Source organism: Polypterus senegalus, chromosome 17, assembly GCF_016835505.1.
Source record: "Polypterus senegalus isolate Bchr_013 chromosome 17, ASM1683550v1, whole genome shotgun sequence".
NCBI classification, from domain to species: domain Eukaryota; kingdom Metazoa; phylum Chordata; class Cladistia; order Polypteriformes; family Polypteridae; genus Polypterus; species Polypterus senegalus.
The window spans coordinates 59,001,623-59,022,389 of record NC_053170.1 but is presented as its reverse complement, the minus strand read 5'-3'; the positions used below and the strand labels follow the sequence as shown (position 1 = coordinate 59,022,389).

At 38.4% G+C, this 20,767-nt stretch overlaps 1 protein-coding gene across 2 annotated transcripts in view; it reads right to left on the bottom strand.

Moving 5' to 3' along the window:
- col8a2 (collagen, type VIII, alpha 2) overlaps positions 1-20,767 on the bottom strand; it is a 259,356-nt gene that overhangs the window by 50,843 nt on the left and 187,746 nt on the right. For both annotated transcript variants that reach the window (XM_039739393.1, XM_039739392.1), the window contains one exon: positions 17,755-17,933. In XM_039739393.1, coding sequence (XP_039595327.1) covers positions 17,755-17,908 — 154 coding nt within the window. In that variant the 5' untranslated portion in view covers positions 17,909-17,933. The remainder of the gene's footprint in view (positions 1-17,754; positions 17,934-20,767) is intronic.

Here is a 20,767-nt window from a genome sequence, read left to right as displayed (position 1 = left end):
CTTTTTTAAGGTTTTAATTTAAATGCCTTTAAAGTCCAAGCATTTTTCATGAGGTAGTCCCTTCATCAGGACATCATCATGAATCAACGTTTGCATAGCCTGTCACATCCCGGTCTGCCTTCTTGATTTGTACCCTGCAGATCCTGAAGTGCCACCTTAGTCGGTCACTGCAGCTCACCATGGAGCCTTACCCTCAAATGAGTGTCTCTACACTCCAGATCCTCCTGTCTTTGCTGAATGTTCCTCGCTTCACTCTCATTTGCTATCTTAAGTAAGTCAACTAACTCAAACATAGCTGCACCTGGGAAAACCTGCTCCAGCCCTCGGTCCTGCTCCTTTTCTGCAGAGACGACACTACTTGTCTTGTCCTCTCACCTCACCATCAGATACCTCTGCTCCAGCTACACATCAAGTGATCTCTCTTTCATTCTTGCTTCATTTTTGTTGTCTCTCTTCCTGAACACTAACCCACCCCTTTATCTTGTGGCAATTGCAGCTGACACTAGTTGGATATGCTGCACCTCTCCTCCTGTAATTAACCCGATGGGCAATCTCACGCACTCAGTTGTGAACTGCTTGTCCAAGGCCATTAAGCCACTAATCAATAATAAATGAATCCAGTTAAACACCCCTGAATTCAACTTATATTATTATTTGTTATATATATTCAGGGGGAGCAGCCATGGACTGTGCAATACCTCCTCCAGGGCACTAGATGGCCGCCCCCCTGGGTTGGAGCGGTGCCACAGTTTCCCACAAGGCTCTATGGGAATTAGAGTTGGGTGCAGCCCTGTTGGGTCCCGCAAGTGCCACAAGGGTTGTGCTGAAGCTGGGACTCCTGAGCCCATATGGGCAGTATATTCGCCACACCCGGAAGTGCAGCAGAAACTTGTCAGTCAACCACCTGGAACACTTCCAGGTGGACTATAAAAGCGGCCAGCAGCTACCACTCTATGGCCAGAGTCGGGAGGAGGAGGATGAAGCTTGGAGGAGGAGTGGTGGTGCCAGAGAAGAGTGTTTGTGCTTGTGCTTGTCTACTTGTGTGACTGTGTTGTGCCTGTGGGGGTCACGGGGAAGACATACCCCACAGGTGAAGAAAAATAAAAGGTTTATTTATTTTATACGTGCCTCCGGTGTGAGTCTGTTTCGGGTCAGGTGCCTATATAGCACCTTTTGTTACATTATACAGTAATCCCTCGCTATATCGCGCTTCCACTTTCACGGCTTTAATCTATCGCGGATTTTATATGTAACCATATCTAAATATATAATGCAGATTTTTCGCTGCTTCACGGGTTCTGTGGACAATGGGTTTTTCCAGTTGATTTCATACAAGGGACGCTATTGGCAGATGGCTGAGAAGCTAACCAATCAGAGCACGCAGTTAAGTTCCTGTGTGCTGAATGGCTCAGCGACGGAGCGCTGAATTCGATTCCACGGCGTTAACCAGGAAGTCTCGTCTCGCTCATTCAGCATCAACGTGTTTCGCTGTGTAAAGAGTTAACTTTTGTGCTCTTTTGTGTTTATCTTTGTGCATAGTCAAGCCCTTCATTATGGCTCCAAAACGATCTGCTCCTGCTACTGCCTCAGGGGCCGTGCCCAAGCACCAACGGAAGATGTTAATGATTGCCGAAAAGGTAAACGTTTTGGATATGTTGAAGAAAGGGAAAAGCTACACTACTGTAGGATGCCATTACGGCATCAATGAGGCTACGATTCTTTTTATTTAAAAAGTAGGAAAGAAAATATAAGATCTACAGCCGCAGTGTCCTTTTAACCAGGGTGCAAAACAAGTTGTAAGTTGATGTAATAAGGCAGTAGTCCGGATGGAATCTGCTTTAGGGATTTGGATTGAAGACTGCCGGAAGAAGAACAACGGCGGTACTACACAGTCACCTGAAGAGGCTTCCTTAGAAGGGCTGTAACGCTCTCCTTTGTTGTGCAGTAAAATTAAACTCATCATTATCGGACAAGTCCTCGTGTCATTGTTGCTGTTGGTGAGTAACTATAATTAATTTTCCACTTACAGTACTTAGTACATGTATGTATGTTTAGTGTCACTGTACACACATTTACTGTATGCAATTTTCCTTGCATTGTACGTATTTATTGCTGGTGGCCTTTCTATCATAATGGCTGTAACATACGTGATATCGGAGACACTCGATATCTTTAAAATAATATTTAGGTTTTACTGTATATAAACAGTGTGTTTACATACATAATTTCAATGAATCTTACCTAATATCTAAGAGAATACAAAGGGTTTATGCTGTATAACTGTGCTGGAAATGTTTATAATAGTGTGGCAGAGTTTATAAGGGCTTAAAATATATAAAAATAACCATTCAAACATATAGTTTCTACTTCGCGGATTTTCACCTATCGCGGGGGGGGGTCTGGAACGCAACCCCTGCGATCGAGGAGGGATTACTGTATATATATATATATATATATATATATATATATATATATATATATATATATATATATATATATATAGTCACGCACGAGCGCGTCGGGAACAACTGAACGACTCGACACGCATCACAATAAACCCGGCCGGGGGACAAAGACAGCATACTAACCTCTCTCTCCTTTCTCTCACACAAAAGAAGAAGCCACGTCACCATAAAGCCCGGAGCACACGACGGTCTTCACTTCCAGGTTCCTTTCTTCCCTCTGGTTCCCCAAAGATGACGTCAACCTCCCATAATCCATCACGCCTTCCCAGCAGCCATCACGTTTGATTTCCGGTCCTACCTGATATATTGTCCCCCTAAAACCGCCATCTTTGTCTGATAGTTTTGATGTCAAACGAAGACTTATTTTTTGTTGCAGTACAAGGGGTACAAACTCCCCAAATCTTTATGCTTGTCTCTTTGTCATCCTTTTACAATATATATATATAATAGGGGGCTTTGCCCCAGCTCGCTTTGCTCGCCAACCCCTGTGTTTGGTTTTCCAGATTTGAATTGTTGCTATTTCATTAGTTTCACTTTTATTCCAGTACTTCTTTAAAAACTATTTGGAATCTTTCAAGTTCCAACATGCTGAATCTTTTAAATGAGGTCAGTGAGACTTGTGTTTGATGACTTTGTACCATAATTCAGGATAGGTTTCTCTGTTTGGAATTTCAGCACAGACAAAACAATCTACATCATCAGCAGTTAATAATTTTTTTTGAAAAGTAATCAATACATGCATGTGAGATAATCTCCGTTTTTGAAATTCTCTGACTTAAACTTACAATATTTACATACTTCTGACACATCACCTTTGTCCATATATTCGATCTGAATTTGCTGTTTCGTTATTTCTCTGAGTAATAATTTCTCTTTGTTTGCGCTAATGCAAAATTTATTTTCTTTGATTTGACCCTGTCGTTTACTCTTTGTCTTTTATTTCTGACCTCGCTTTGTCCTGCTATTTTTTCAATTACACCTGGTCTGGGGTGATTATTTTCCCTTTTTTCGAGGAATAATTTCCTTTTGTTTGTGCTATTGCGATCTTTGCTATCTTTTTTTGATACTGCAGCGACCTCTGCGTCCGGCTCGAAAAGAGAAGAAGAAAAAAAAAATTGACAGATGTAGTAAAGTCTCACGAATGTTTTACTTGAACAATAAAGAAAAAGAACGCCAACTTCATAACCCCAAACACAACCTTTTAGCACCCTTTCCAACCCCTCCTCCCGTCCTGGGACCCCTCCCTTACCACATCAATCAATACCCTGCTATCAGTCTCCCGTGCTGTACTCCGCCCTCCCTCAATCGAACCTAACAGTCACTTAAAAAAAAAAGGCTTCAACCTGGCTGGGACGCTACAATACTTTTGAATTTTACTGCTTTCATATTCTTTACCTTTCTCTGCATGTGTATAGCGCCATCGTTTTTGAACGTCTTCATGAAGTTCCTCTTTGTCTTTTAATTCTGAACCAAGTTGGATGTGCTTTTTTTTCAGTTCCACTTGTTCCGGGCTGATTATTACTTTCCTTATTTTCTAAATTTGCACCTAGATTATTCTTTTTTGCATTTTTTTCTCTTGAATGCTTTTGAGTCTCTTTTTTCCATGCTGCTCTTTCCTCTTCACTTAGTCATCGACGTTTTATCTATAACGTTTTATCTTATACGCTTTATATGTCCTGAGAGCCCTGGATCTGTGTGTGCTCAAAGCCTTGACACAACTGAGTGTTTTGCTGCTCGTGGTCTTATTTCATATTGGTTGTAAGTAGGGCGTGTCTTGCAAGAATCTCATGTTCTACAGTTCTGGGTCAATCTCTTGGCACAAAGTCTCATGTTTAAGATCCCCGCGAGATGCTCTGTGGCCATTCTCTTTTGTCTCGCGGGTCTTTTAAGTGTTTTCCGTGATCTTCATGTGAAGATCACGTCTCTTCCAAGATTTTTTTAATTATATATATACAGTAAATATATATATATATATATATATATATATATATATATATATATATATATATATTATTGTTATAACTTTACCTTGCTTTTCTCTGACCTCACTCAGTCTTCTGACTCTATGTTCAAATTTAGCTGCTGCTGCTCTTTGCAGTCAGTATAGCTGTCTGACAGTGCGGGTGTCTGTATGAATGCTTTCCAGGTATGGCAAGTATAGCCACAATCTTTGCTCTTTCTTTTTCTATTTTATTGTGGTATGACAAACACTGACAGGCTATCCTCAGTTTTCACAGTCCAAAATACCCATTGTTTTCCTCTTTTATGGTTGCATCATATGTATTGTGCTTCTAGGTGAGGATTGATTTGTTGTCAGCTCATGCTTACAAATGACCAGCCTATGAAAGTCAGGTGGGGGTTGCTCAAACCAGTATGAATGAGTCACTGGTTATGTCAGATGACATGACTGGTGGTCATGGAACACAAACACAAATGACCTTAACTCACTAAAATTGTGTAAATGAAGTCAACAACTGAATATTACTGGAAAGGGTACCTTTACTACAGCCATGCTTTTTTGTTATCTAGCAGCTTGAATTATTCAGTATTAACTTGACAAATTGCTGGGAGAGAGAATGAGGGGTTTGGAAGTTAATGTGTAGAGTTTGTTCATTGTTACACATTTCCCAAAGCTGCTTCTGTTTTTCTCTGCTTTTTTCTAGTTTCTTTCTTTTATTAAATAATTTTAGGTCTTTGAATAGTTTGTGATTTTGATTCTTGTCTTTCAGTTGTTAGAATTTCTGTTCATTCTGTTTAATCTTATCATCTCCTTGTGTTCCAAAGTCTTTTTCAGATCATGGCTTGTACTTCTTGCATCACAATAAATCTGTTTTTTTCAGTGATACACTACTAGAATTGCTTCAGGCAATTCAAGCTTATCGACTCAGGGAGTGTCCTTCTCCTCATCAATATGTAAAATTGTGTCACAGAGTAGCAAAAAATTGTATTACATGCAACAAATATTCCTGATCTTAAAAAATGATGACACAGTCCAGCAATGTTATTAGCAAAAGCTGCTGCAAGTTCCCTATCCACTCAGGCCATAATGAGAGGAAAACCATCCTTCAATTCATATGTGTGAACTTGAGAGTCTCAAAGCATGAAAATCTAATAGTTGCTCAAAATGCCCACTAGAGGGAAAAACAATTAGATTTATTTTAACAAAGCTATGTTGAACAAAGGAGCACAAAGGCACAGAAGGCAATGCCTCTCAAATTGGCAATCCCAATAGCAAACAAAATCCCAATACAAAGTCCAAGAATAGTCAAAAAACAGCATAGAGGTCAAAAATCTAGTAATCGCAAAAAGTAAAGAAGTAACTCCACACCACAAGCGCAGTCACAATGTCCTGCAGTGGACTGTGGGTTATCCTTTATAGGTCTGAGGGCAGTCCCTTCATGGTGACTGACGGGTGGCTCAGCCTCTTAGGTGACCACCCATAAAACACAGCACATAATAAAAGAGGTTTAAACATAAAGAAGCTAAATAATCAGCAGCGTAAACAAAAGCAGGAAAAAAATATACATAAAAACCCTTGCCAGGGGACACACTGGTTGAAATACAACACTATATATTTCAGCAGCAACTTGGCTTTCTCCTGCTGAATCCACTATACACTTATTTTTTTGTTCTGTAGGCCTTTCTACTAAAAAGATGATCTTTGAGCAGAGTTGAATTGTATGCTACACTTCATGATATATGATATTGATTCATGATATATTGCGGTGGGCTGGCACCCTGCCCAGGGTTTGTTTCCTGCCTTGTGCCCTGTGTTGGCTGGGATTGGCTCCAGCAGACCCCTGTGACCCTGTAGTTAGGATATAGCAGGTTGGATAATTGATGGATGGATTCATGATATAAGATAACAGCTAATTCAATATAATATGTACTGTGTGAGGGATGGATGGCGCTCTTGCCTGCTCATGACGGAAGAACAGGGGGAGACAGAATGCACAGGGCATTGTCTCCCATGGTCTGTTACATGGCAGTTCCCCTGGGTTACACCAGCACCATGGTTCCCACATGGCATCATGGAAACTGAAGCTCTTGGACTCAGCCCTGTTGCGTTCCATGGCTGCTGCCAGGGAGTGCTGTGGAGACTAATGGGCTCCAGCCTAACCCAATTATGGGACAATGGAAGTACTCCCAGATTTCACATTAAAGGAGCTTCCTGCCACTGCTCAAGGAGCCATAGTTAAAAGGAAGGAGGACAACATTTGCATGGAGGCAGGGACGAAAAGAGAAAGAAGACAGAGAGAGAGTTGCAAAGTGCTTTATTGTGGCTGTGCTTTGTTTCTGTGCTTGGGGTGTGGAAAATACTTATCTGAAGAGTTTCACACCATAAAAACTCTATGTACTTTTATACTTGTGTCTGAGCCTTTGTGTTGGGAAGCTGGAACGCCCCCTGGTGGCCACAACTGGCAACTTAAAAACCATTTAAAATACTATATTTCATTGTGTTTGCAGTACCAAAAAATTCAAAAACCTTTGTACTTTCTACAAATGAGGTGTGTGGATTACTAATTCAGTGGGATGGGAGTTTTACTTAAAACATGAAAATGGATTTCATTTTCCCTCAGTGTGCACTTAGAGGCCAAGATTAAAATATGAACATTGTACTTACGTACAGAACATTAGCTAATCATTCAGGATTTGTTACATTCAATGACTTTTTAGTACAATTTCCAAGATCTTTTTATTTAATTTTCTTCAGTTATTTGGCCAGACATTTCTAACCTGTAGAATCGCTTCCTAATTCAACAACTTTTTCATGTAGATTTTGCACATTCCTGTGAGAGATATAAAGATAAGAAGTTATAGCCATAGATCTTATTACGTTTCTTAAACAGGGGTTATGTAACAATCATGTGGCATGAAATATGCAACTAGTGCTCTACCACTGTGCCTGAAAGCCTTTATATAAGCTGTTATTGTCTACTCTTTTCTGCTCTAGTTTTAGAAAACAGTTTTTCTTTTTAAATTCTGCTGCTGTCAAGATCTAGATCCACCTGAAATACATACTGGTCATATTCATCTTTGCTTTGTCCATTGTTGATACTATCTCTAAAAATGGTGAAAGCCACTCCAGAGGATTACATTGAGGGATTAGCACACTTTGGAAGTATGACTGGCCAGTGTGACCATACATTAATGTCTATAACATATATCTTAAAACCATCATGGTCTGCAACATATGGTATCTTTACAAATTAAAAATAACATTGCCATGCATTGTGTCTAGGGAAGCTAATAAAACATATATAAAAATGATTTGCTTCATATTGCTTTCATATTTAACTACAGTATTTTCTGAACAAATCTGTTTAAAATGAAAAATAGCTACACCAGAAAATTCAAATAATGTGCACACCTCCTCAGACAAATCGTCACCATGGACGTTATTTGCTATCGTTGTAGTAAAATACTGTTTTGTTACGGGAAAATGGTTCCAGGGATATGAACATAAGTAGGCAAAGAATCAGAGAGAAGAGGTCCAATACTTCTATTTTGTTTACTTAATCAATTATAACATTTAAATACATATGAATGGGTTATAGAAATAAAGAGACAAACTTATACTTACAATAACATACATACATACAGTAACATACATCAAAAGACCCAGAGCCATCATCCCAGACCAGTAGACTGAGGGGGCCCGCTTGTCAGTCTTGTCAAAGGATCAACCCTTTTAGCCTTTCATTTACCGGGCGGTGCGCGCTGTCCCCACGGTTGAGCCTCCAAAGAAACTGAGGGCGGAACCTTCCCTTATATACTAATTGAGCGTCCTTGCCCAAAGCGGCTTACGTGTAAGCAGTGTATACAGAAGTGATTAGTTTCAGCACACACACCTTTCCACGGGACGCGGTGTTGTTTTGCACTTGGTCCTGATGATGACGACCCCTGGTACCAGGAGGCACACAAAAATAAGAATTGCGTAGTGAAGCCCCTTGAAGTGAAAAACAAGTCAGCATGCCCCTTTATCCTGACGGAGACGGCGTCTGGTACCAAAAGGCACACAAAAATAGTGAAGCCCCTCGAAGTGAAAAACAAGTGAAAAACAAGTGAAAAACAAGTCAGCATAACCCTCTGGCCATATTCCCAGTACTTTTCCTTCTTGAAGCTGGTTTTTGCGCTGAGCGACCAACGCCCATCTGCTCTCTTGATCCCCCCCCTCTCTTTAGAAAAATCCTTCCATTACAAATACCTATTAACATTTAGTGTTGTCACAGTGTTGAAAAGAAACCTGAAGATAAGATTATCAAAAAGGATCAAACAAAGTTATTGTCCAGAGTCAGGATCAGATTAAAAGCAAAAGAAGAGACAAAATCCACAATAGTTAGAACAGTTAGTTGGCTAAAAGAACAGTTATCCCTAATCATAAAAGAATTAACAAAAGTTTTATGTGTTGTTTTGAATTTCCCAAAATTTTGATAATTCTGCACTTTTGGTAATGCTGACAAAATATGTCTCGTTACTTTTGTATCAAGTGATGGCAACTGGTGCAACAATAGTAACAATATGGTGACACTCATGAAAAAAAACAGAAAATAGTGGAGACTATCAAGATGACTCTGATCTAAAGCACTGTCACTTAATGTCATCATTATAACAATAAAAAGAATTCAGAATTAGAAATACATATTAATAATGTATATAAATATGAAGAAATGATTCCAAAGAAACACAAAGCAAACATCATGACAATCAAAAGCAAACTGAACAAAATGTCAGCATACTTTCAAACGTTTAAACTATGCAGATTCATTTGCATTTTCCCATAATATTTATGGTGAAAATATTTTAATGAGACATATGGCAGCCAAGTAAGTATAAACAGGTAACTTGCCCTCATTTCACCTTTTTTGTGCAGAAATCACAAGAATGACAATCACTTTTGTTTCATTGTATGTGAAAGTCCCTCTTGTACTGTGAACAATTTAACAATTCAAATATGGTGATGAGATGCCCAATGAATGAAGGGTTGTGATTCAGAAAAGAATGGCTTAGGGCAAGCACAGTGCTCTGTCTGCATTCAGATGCTCAATACATTAAAGGAAACTTGGTAAGCACATAACGTATTGAATGAATGTATACTAATGTATAATCAATACTTCTCTGAGTGCGTACGGATTTGTGCGTTATACTGATACATTTGACAACTAATTCACACCATATGTGGAGAGCTGCCTATACTGACCACATAATTGTATTTGCTTGCTCTGACATCAGGGGTTACTTTGCAGTGCAAATATATCAGTTGTGTGCAATTTACACATCTGGCTGAGTCTACAGATCTTTTGTTCTCAGTGAATATGAATGTGGGTAGGGTTACACATAACATTGCCCATTTCCATCTATTGTGTCTCAGGTTTTATTTTCAAATGCAGATTAGTCAAAGTAGTTAATTTTATAACACAGAGACCTAATCAAATAAATCCAGTTATGATTATCAGTCGATTGTACCTGAACTATGTAGTTGCCACCTCATTTTTGCTACACAACTAAAATTAAAATTCCTTATAAATATATTTATTAATAAACACACGTGCAAATTAATAAAAGGATGTCAAAGAGAAACACATTTCTCAGAAGCTCTGATTTATTGACACTTATTGCAAAGCAAATGATAGTGAGATACAGATTTTAAAAATATGTGTTCGTTCCTGTTGTGATGCAGGAAAGATAAATGAGTTTCTGAAATGTTATTTGGACACAAATCATCAAAACCTTCTGCAAGGTCATCATATTCAGCACACTGCTTAATTTCTGTTATTCTTTTTTGATGAAGAATGCAAATAAAATAAAAGTCAGCAGTTACAGGAATTTTTCCAGGACTGGGACTGGAAACAAAAACATTGAAACTGAATCAAGGAAAACTCAGATTTTCCTAGTGGCTGCTTTCAGAAGTATCGATCACTGTTGAAAACACTAGAGTAGACATATTCAGAAATTACTATGCTTGCTCAATGAGTCAATCAATCCATAATATTTCAAAACGAATTTCAGAAATTGCAGCTGGGCTTTACAGAAACAATGTTCAGAGAAAAATGAGTGCACAAGTACTGTACGTGTGTGAGTCATTTATGTGGTAAACGTTGTTGTGCCACTTTCTGGAGAGTTTGATTGGAAAGTTTTAAAATTTTTTTAAAATCTCTCAATCATTTTCTCATCTGTGCCTGATAAAATCCTTAGAATAAAGCAATTATTGCCTATAGAATTCTTGAGGCATTGTGTCATATTTCTGTTTTTTCACCTATGCAAACAATGCAACATTAAAATATCACTGAAGACAGAGAAATAAAGAGAGAGATTTTTTCTTTGAAGACCATTTTACTTATTTGTATAAATTTTATAAAATAAACCCTCATGTTTAACTTTTGTGTCTGGCACCGAGGAGCTGTCCATTTGAGAGCAAGGCATGACCCAACACTCATACACACTAACACCAGGCCAGTTTGCATTTGACACATAAGAAGGATGCTCCAGTGAGGTGCTGCCTCAAGCAGAGGAGTTTAAGTATCTTGGCGTCTTGTTCACAAATGAAGGAAGACGGGATTTGGGAGATTGACAGGCAGATGGAAGCAGCGCCCGCAATCATATAGACATTATGTCATTCAGGCATGCTGAAGAGAGAGCTAAACTGAAAGGTAAAGCGCTCAGTTTACTGGTCAGTCTCCATTCCTGTCCTCACCTATGATCACAAGCTTTGGGTAGTGAGCAAAAGAAGTGAATGGCAAATACAAGCAGCAGAAATGAGCTTTGCTTGATGTCTGGGCTCAGCCTTAGAGAGAGGGTGACGAGTGCAGGCATTCGGGAGCAGCTCAAAATAGAGCCGCTGCTCCTCCGCATTAAAATGCCTCCCTGTGGAGGTGTTCTGGGCACGTCCAACAGGAGGGAGACCTATGGGCAGACCCAGGACATACTAAGGAGATTATATATGTGGGCTGGCTTGGGAATGCCTTGGTAGCCCTCTGGAGGAGGTAGCAAGCAAAAGAAGCATCTGGGCTTCTTTGCTCAGACTGCTGCCAAGTGACCTGGACATGGATGAGCGGCTGAAAATGGATTGACGGATGGATACTAGTTCTGGTATGGACCATTTTTGATTCTTTATTCTTTTTTTAAAAGAATTTTACACTAAACCCCTACATATCCAGCCATGTAGAAGCATTATGTTCTATATTAAAGTTTTAATCTTGGTATTTTTACAATTAAACTACAGACAACAGGTTTTACCTGTTGTTTTTTTTATTATGAAACTGAAATTCAGTATGCTTGTTGTTCAGGGACCATGTAAAATACAAAATAAATAAAATCCATTAAAATACATATTTTTAACTAACAAAACATCTGCACAAAAGAATTCTTCATAATACATATATCATAAAATAAAAGAAAATACTTGTCATAATTGCAAGCAACAATTCTAAAAAAATATTTATCAAGGAGATACAAGGCTAACATGCTTAAGACATTTGCAACTAGAATAGACAAATTTGTCTTTTAAGCTAAGTAATAAAAATAAATTCTTCTTTATGTTTTTTTTTTCTCAAATTAAAAATGTGAGTTGCTGTACCAAACACAAGCTCGCTCATTATTCACATTCAAAGAAAGAGTGTCCATTTTAATTAAAGGACCATGGAATGGAAAGGTCCAAATTCATTAAAGCTGCTCATCTTTTCATGCCTACTGAAGACAACACATACATGTCTGCCCTTCCTGTCCATGCACACATTGATTTCTCAAATTCCTTTTTCTCAGTTTATTACTCCACTATTTTTAATGTTAAAGAAAATATTCCAGTCTTCCATCTCTCTGTGTACAGGATGTTCCAGCTCCAATAATACGAGCACTTTCTTAGGTATTGTGATACTAAGAATAAAGGAGCACTACAAGTAAAATACTGTAAAGTTCCAAAAAGCAGATACTAAAACAATCATTTTTTCAGATTGACTAATTTACTCATCACAGAGAATTTTCAGAAACTCCTAACCTCAATGGAGGCATTTTTTTTATAAGGAAGAAGTGCTACAACCTCAGTCAGGACTGGTTACTTTTACGTGCATGGTGACCGTTATAGACAACTAAAGTCATTCATCATCAAATATTTTGACGTATATACAGTGTATTATTTATCTGTTTATTTATTCAATAGATGTATTAGAGTAAGGCAAGTGAACTCTAAATTCTTCTTTTGCCATACTGAGTAAACAAAGACTTTCTTAAGCTTATATAGATAAAGATACGGAAGGCAGCTAACAAGTAATAAGTCATCCTGATGACTTCAATAGTTGTATGGCTGAAAATCATGGATAAAATTCTTCCACAATTTTTGAGGTGCTTTAGCTAATGCACTGCTTCTGTGTAACTAGAAATGTGATGAAAAGAATGTAAAATAGGCTGCATCGATTAATGATTTGTTGGAAAATAACAGACGATTTATAACACTGGCCAATACATTGTTTCATATGTTTTGTTTCCTGAAAAAATGTTGATGATTATAAATAAACAGAAGCTGAGCACAAATATAATTTCAGATTGACTGTAGAAATTTGGAGAAATTTGAAATAAACATTAATTGAATTTTAACATGTTTTATTTTTTAATGATGCTGACACAATACATTTCTTCAACTGAGCTAAAAATGTTTTACTGATCTTTGTTTGTACTCGATATCTGATGCTTCTCATTTCAGAGTACAAAAATAGTTGGCCAGTTCTGCTGGATCCCCCTTGCCCAGATGCTGCTTTTCTGTTGTTGTTATGTCCTGGTGAAACCTTTCACCATGTTCGCCATGGCATCAAAATTATCAGTAAAGAAATCCAAGTGCGAATGCAGAAAATGAATCTTTAGCGACATGTTGCACTTCATGGTTTTGCGTGCTTGTAGTACATTTTCAACCAGTTGGATGGGGTTTGGTGCTTGGTAGTTGCCAAGAAAATTTTCAACAACATCCTTGAATGCCTTCCAAGCAATTTCCTCCAGTCCTCCTAGCACAGGGCTGGGCACTGTTGGTCCTGGATGGCCACAGTGCATGCAGGTTTTTGTTCCAACTCAGTTTTTTAATGAGAAGTCAGTTAAGTGACATTTTGATTCTTCGTCTTAGTGGTCTTGCTTGTTAAAATGCCTCACCCTTAATTGCCTATTTCAGTCAAAAACAGCTGTATTCATGGTCTTTAATTGCTCCTCATTAGCAAGGAGATGGAAATGACAAATTATCGAGCTGTTCTCCATCCAACTTGTTTCCATTTACACCTGTGTGGATTCATCATGCACTATTTGGATTAATAAAACACTTAACACAAGAATGTGACAGACTGAAAATGATCAGTTTCAGGCTTCAAATCTTTGGAAAGGGAAAATTATCTTTGATATAAGAACATAACATGTCAGACTATCAAGCCATAAAATTAAATAAGGTTTGAGATCGGCAAGATTGTTTTCTAATTAAGCAATTGGGTTGAAACGAAAACCTCCAGCCACTGTGTTCCCCCAGGATTGACATTGCCCTCCCCTGCACTAGCAGATCTTTGACTCGCTTGTCATTGATGACATGTCTGAATTGTGGACCAAGAAAAATGCCTTCTTTAATCTTGGTATCAGTTATTTGTGAAAACATCTGCCTCAAATGCTTCACATTCTTGTTTTATAGCTTTCATTAATTTTTTCATCAGTCTAAATTTTATATGAAAACACAAAAATATCATTGTTCAGTAAACAAGTTGTTTATATGCCATGGTTTTCTGTCTAGAACCAAATGCTTTCAAAGTGACCAGCTGTTTTTAATGTAAGGAGTGTCTTTCGCACGGCTTTCCCGTTACCAACGAAACTAAAATACTCAATATATTTGAGCTGCATTCCTAGAAACAGTGCCACAGATGTTCCAGTTGTAGTTTTTGTATACTTATAATATGAAAGCATATAAAAAAATTGTGATTGGTATAAAATGGTTTTTTGATATGAAAATTTATAAGGAATTTTTGTGATGAGCAGGCCAAAATTCATATGATACAGCCAAAGGTGTTCAGGAGGCAAAATCTTTTTGTCCAATGTAGTAGCATTTCTAATAAACCCTGCTACTACTGAGCAGACATTACTCACATTCAGGAGAAGCTGAATCAGAATAGAATATCTAGATGCAGATGAGATTTTGAGAGAATATTGATTTGGGAATTGAGCATTGAGTCTTTCATGTGGCATTAAGTAATTTCCTGCAAAGAATTTAATATTGAGAGCAAACATCAATACCTTCAAATTTTCATTGGCTGACAGTGGTGATGGAGAAGGTCCTTAAAAGCCTTTTCCATTCTAATAACCTGCCATGCCATTTTTAATAGTTCTTGATGATTAGTTGCAAAAAGGGGTTAACTTAGACATTCTGCCTCATATCTGATTCTAATTCTGGCACAAAATGAATGTCAATGAACTGTGGCTAGCCATCAAGATATATTATAAGTAAAGGAAATTGAGATTTTCTGTAGAGAGAGATGTGGTGGGGCTGCTGCCTCACAGTAAGGAGACCTAGGTTCCCTTCCCGGGTCCTCCTTGCGTAGAGTTTGCATGTTCTCCCTGTGTCTGTGTGGGTTTCCTCCGGGTACTCCGGTTTCCTCCCACAGTCCAAAGGCATGCAGGTTAGGTAGATTGGCATTTCTAAATTGTCCCTAGTGTGTGCTTGGCGTGTGTGTACGCACCCTGCGGTGGACTGGCGCCCTGCCCGGAGTTTGTTTCCTGCCTTGTGCCCTGTGTTGGCTGGGATTGGCTCCAGCAGACCCCCATGACCCTGTAGTTAGGATATAGCGGGTTGGAAAATGGATGGATGGAGAGATGTGGTTATTGTGAAAGGAGGGATGGTAGTCTTGTAGGACCAAGGATCAGAGCCGATTAGTTTTTAGGTGTGGTCACATATAATGTGAGAAGCACCTATGGCAATGTCCAGATCTGTCAGTCGGTGGCAGGAAAGCTGTTATGGACAGAATAAATAAACATCTACTCAGTAGTTACTTTACATTAAACCAACCTCACAACTCTATTATCTGCAGATTACAATGGTTCATAATTTCATGGACATGATCATTTACCATCAGAGTGCCACATTCACTTGATATCCATAATGGTCACTGTAATAAAGTTAGCCTTACATATCTGTTATTCCCTAACATTTGTCATAACTGTTAATTGGAAATTGAAAATTGCCATTGTGTGTGAATATGGTGTGTGCGTGTGTGTGTGTATGAGAGTGGTCCCTGTGATGGACTAGAGTCCTGTCCAGACCTGTTTTCATCCTCTTGCCCAATGCTAACGAGACAGCCTTTGGTCACTACAACCCTTTAATGGACTGAGTGGATTCTGGAGCCTACTTTCTGAATTCAGTCCATTGAGAGCTACATTTCCTGTAAAATCTTTAATGCACTTGAATGTTACACCATGCGTACATTTGCTAACTTGTTTTGAGTTGATTTGGCCAATGTTGTGTACAGGGTATTACCACTTCCAGGAAACTCTGGGTTCCATTAGAATCACAACATATTACATCTCCCCCAGGAGAAGTATGATTGTGTTATGAGGGAACATGGAACTTGTTCACTTTGTTTAGTTTGTTGCTACCATTATCCTTACCAAGACAAACAGTCTAGAACATGAGTGGTTGCACAGTTTCGTCTTTATTATTGGATGTCTATTACTCAACTGCTGTTTTTCTGAATTCACTACTTATTATTTCATGCTCTGTTATGATAAAAAGGTGCAGCCAAATAGCCTGCTATTTAAAATGTCTTCAAGTTGACTAAATTAGCCCATCTCCAATGTCTTAAAGTTATTTTTGCAAATATGCTTAGTACTCATTTTCTTGTAATGAGTCTTATTCTTTTTACTAATATGTCAGGCGTCTTCCTGAATTTAATTCTTCTGCTGGTATGAACATCTGTAAAGCAGAAAGTTATGTCTTTGAGTATATATTATTAAAGTAAACCTTAAGTTTTTCCAGGTGTGAAATCACTTTGTACAATAATTAATGCAGGAATCCAAACTCAAGCATGCAAGTTAGCTGCAGCCTGCATAGAAAAACAACTTACTTGTCAGCGATATTAGTTATCAAGGCTTTAAATAATTTGATCAAAAAAATTGAATTCCCATGTTACTAAAGAACAAATAAATGAAGACATTTTTACTAATCCTTGAAGACATTACTATGCTCTTTGCTTCACTTGAGGCTAATACATCTTGATCAAGTGACTAATGAATTAGTTCTCACACAACTTGTGATTGACTGGGCTCCTATTCAAGTCCATTTGTTGAAACACACGGTTTGAGGCTGTGACTCTTACAGTAATACTTTCTATCACAAATGACAGGAAATTGAAAGAAATGCTACAATTTTTCCTTTTCTCAGTCCACTAAGCTGATTTATTTTGGTTTTGACCAACTAATAGAGAACCTTACCATTTGTAGGCTATTATATAAATCAAGTTAACTGCCCCTGTTTTGCTTTAGTTTTAATTTTTAGGTGCCACTTCTTAAATGTTTAAACTAGTCTCCCTGTGTTTCTATTCTTTTCAGTAATATCAATACAAAGAAAGCTGTCGAATGATTATCTCTGTTTAACAAAATAGATGAGAATGTTTTGAATGCAGCTTTCTCAGTTGTGCAACATCTAATATTTGACTGTTCTAAATAGGATGTTTGTATCTCCAAAGGTTAGCATTTTCCTCTATAGTGTCATGTACTGTAGAGTGTACATAAAGAATTGTACACAGCTTGTGAATTGTGTGGCTAAAGCACTGGACTTTATAAACCACATAGATGCTGGTGCACTTGCCATCTCTGCCTCACTTTGTGACCCAGTAAGATTCATCTAACTTGCCAGTACTTCAATTGTAAAAAATATTTGTAAACATCTGTTGTGTTTCCTAATGTAATGTTCTGTAAGTGTAAGTTACTTTGGATAAAGGTGTTAGGGAAATTTACAATTATTATCTTTATATATATATAAAATGACAAAATGTCCGGTATCCATGCCCAGGCATAATGTCTTCCAGTGTACATAAAAAGGCTGCAATGTGCGATGAACAAAGGCAACAAGAAACCCAAAGAAAGAGTGATGTAAGATCTAGCATATCTGGTGAGCAGAGGTTAAATACACAACATGATTGAAACAAACTGGTTTACCATGGTACTAGTTGAAATAATAACATTATCATACACTGGTACACAAATGGAGAAACACAATAAGGTGTAAAGTACGGAAATAAGAAATCAAATGCTTTAATACTTATGTGAAGAGTTCTCCTACCATAATACTGTCCTTTACCCTCTCTAAAAGGAGGTCCAAGAGGGCCTTTCACCATCGGTTGCATGTACTTCATCTGGGGAAGAGGTGGGTATCCACCGCTGGAGGCTAAAGCCACAGTCAGGGAAAGACAGGCAGCCCAAAGTAGGTTCTTCATTGCTTGCTTCTCTTGGAGTTAATTCCTAAATAAAAACATAACAGTGTTGTTCTTTCAGTTGGAGTAGAATTAATAACTCTCGAAGTTAAAGGAAGAAAAGTTTAACAAAATGAAAAATCAAGGCAATTTATTTTAGGGCCAGTCTTATGCGCACATATTGCCATGAACATGTTCTTCATTGCTCAAGAAATCAAATATTACATAGTTCTTAAATTCTAAATCTTCTGTCATTACATAGAGATGAAATTTAAATTAGTCAGGATCGTAATGAGAGTGAATGATTGGCTCAAGTGATTTAAACATTCAGCAAGATGTCAAAAGGTTTAGTCAACATCCATAACTTTGTCAACAGATTTGTGAGATATTGCTGCTCCAGATAGCCATCAGTAAAGATTTACTTTGAAGATATTTATGTGGGTATGTATTGGTGCAAGAAAGATATGTTTATAAAGACTATGTTTATTTTTCTGTGTGGGATGGCTGGGGTTTGTTCCTGCCTTGCACCCTGTGTTGGTTGGATTTGGCTCCAGCAGACCCCAGTGACCCTGTGTTAGGACATAGCGGGTTGGATAATGGATGGATGTTTATTCTTGAATTAGTGCTGTATAGCCTTGAAACATTTTTATAGCTTCTCAGTTACTTGCATGATATACTGACCCTGGACTAACATTCTGTCATTAATTAGAAAAATTAGTACCAAGTATAATCAAAATATGTACATCCATAATAATGAAAGCTAGAATAAAAAGGCCAGTTTTGAATTTGTAAAAACCTTTTCCATTGTAGCTGTATTTGAATTTGTTTAGTAACTTTTGGATTATTTGATTACATTTTTTAAATTAAGCATCATCCTTTTTATTATGCTTTAAAAAATCATCTTACAAGCTATTTTGCAAGCTTACTTAAGCTAACAGTAACACCCCAAACAGAGAACACAACTGATAGACACATGGGTTTCAGAGCAAAAAAGATTATTTTATGCATTAAAAACAGTCTCACTTGGTCCAGTCCACACCAGTAGATACTGCTAGCACTATAACCGTAATAATAATTCTTCTTCCTCCACTCTTCTCTGGGTGAGGTTTATGTCTGCTCTTCTCTTGTCTCTGACTCACCTATTCAAAGTCAGGCCCTGGAGTACTTCTGGTTTATCTGTGGATGTCCAAGAGGGACTACTGCCAGAGGGTAACAAATGGCCCTGGGTGGTAGCCCCACCTCATCCATTATTCTGGTCTCTTGACCAGGGAACACACTATTACCTATCCCAGTCAGGATACCAGCCCATCCATGCCCTCCATGGCGTCTTTCGTAGGGACCTACTATATCAAGCCTGGATTAGCCAGTAAAGTTTCTACTCGGAAGTTTGGTTGTAAGGTGTATTAAAAAAGGTACATTCAAATAAACCTTTCACAATCAAATAAGCATTGGAAGATTTACAGTATGTAGAAATATGTTTACATATTTAGAATTGATGCCATGATAAACCATTGGTTGTCTCCAGGGGTGCAGACTTCAGTTCCTGTCCTGGTAACTGTACATTTTGTACATTTGTCATGGGCTTTCTCCAGGTACTACAATATGGTCTCCTTCCAAATCCCCAAAATTTTCGGATATGGTTGACTGGCTCCTCTGAATTGGCCTTGTGTTAATGAGTGTGTATGTATGAGTGAGCTTGCCCTATGATAGAGTGGTAGTTTTTCCTGTCTGCATAGTCTGCTCTATTCTCTGGTACCGCAAGACATATACACCCTGAGAAAAGGTATCTACAACTAACATCCCACCAGCACTACTGCCTCACATTTTCATGTGATAGGTTCAAATCATTGTGTATAGTTTACACATCCTCCTTATGTTAGCATGGATTTCCCTCTGGGTGCTGTGTATTTACTCCCCCACATTATAAGGCCAGGCATGATTTTTTAGTTTGCTGACCCAACATAAAACAATATGGGTAGATACATTGGGTACGGAAAGTATTCAGACCTCCTTCAATTTTTCACTCTTTGTTATATTGCAGCCATTTGCTAAAATCATTTAAATTAATTTTTCCCTCATTAATGTACACACAGCACCCCATATTGACAGACAAAAAAAAGAATTTTTGAAATTGTTGCAGATTTATTAAAAAAGAAAAACTGAAATATCACATGGTCCTAAGTATTCAGACCCTTTGCTCAGTATTTAGTAGAAGCACCCTTTTGAGCCAATACAGCCATGAGTCTTCTTGGGAAAGATGCAACAAGTTTTTCACACCTGGATTTGGGGATCCTCTGCCATTCCTCCTTGCAGATCCTCTCCAGTTCTGTCAGGTTGGATGGTTAACGTTGGTGGACAGCCATTTTTAGGTCTCTCCAGAGATGCTCAATTGGGTTTAAGTCAGGGCTCTGGCTGGGCCATTCAAGAACAGTCAGAGTTGTTGTGAAGCCACTCCTTCGTTATTTTAGCTGTGTGCTTAGGGTCATTGTCTTGTTGGAAGGTAAACCTTTGGCCCAGTCTGAGGTAATTAACACTCTGGAGAAGGTTTTTGTCCAGGATATCCCTGTACTTGGCCGCATTCATCTTTCCCTCAATTGCAACCAGTCGTCCTGTCCCTGCAGCTTAAAAACACCCCCACAGCATGATGCTGCCACCGCCATGCTTCACTGTGGAGACTGTATTGGACAAGTGATGAGCAGTGCCTGGTTGTCTCCACACATACCGCTTAGAATTAAGGCCACAAAGTTCTATCTTGGTCTCATCAGACCAGAGAATCTTACAGAGAATCTTAGCAAACTCCATGCGGGCTGTCATGTGTCTTGCACTGAGGAGAGGCTTCCGACAGGCCACTCTGCCATAAAGCCCTGACTGGTGGAGGGCTGC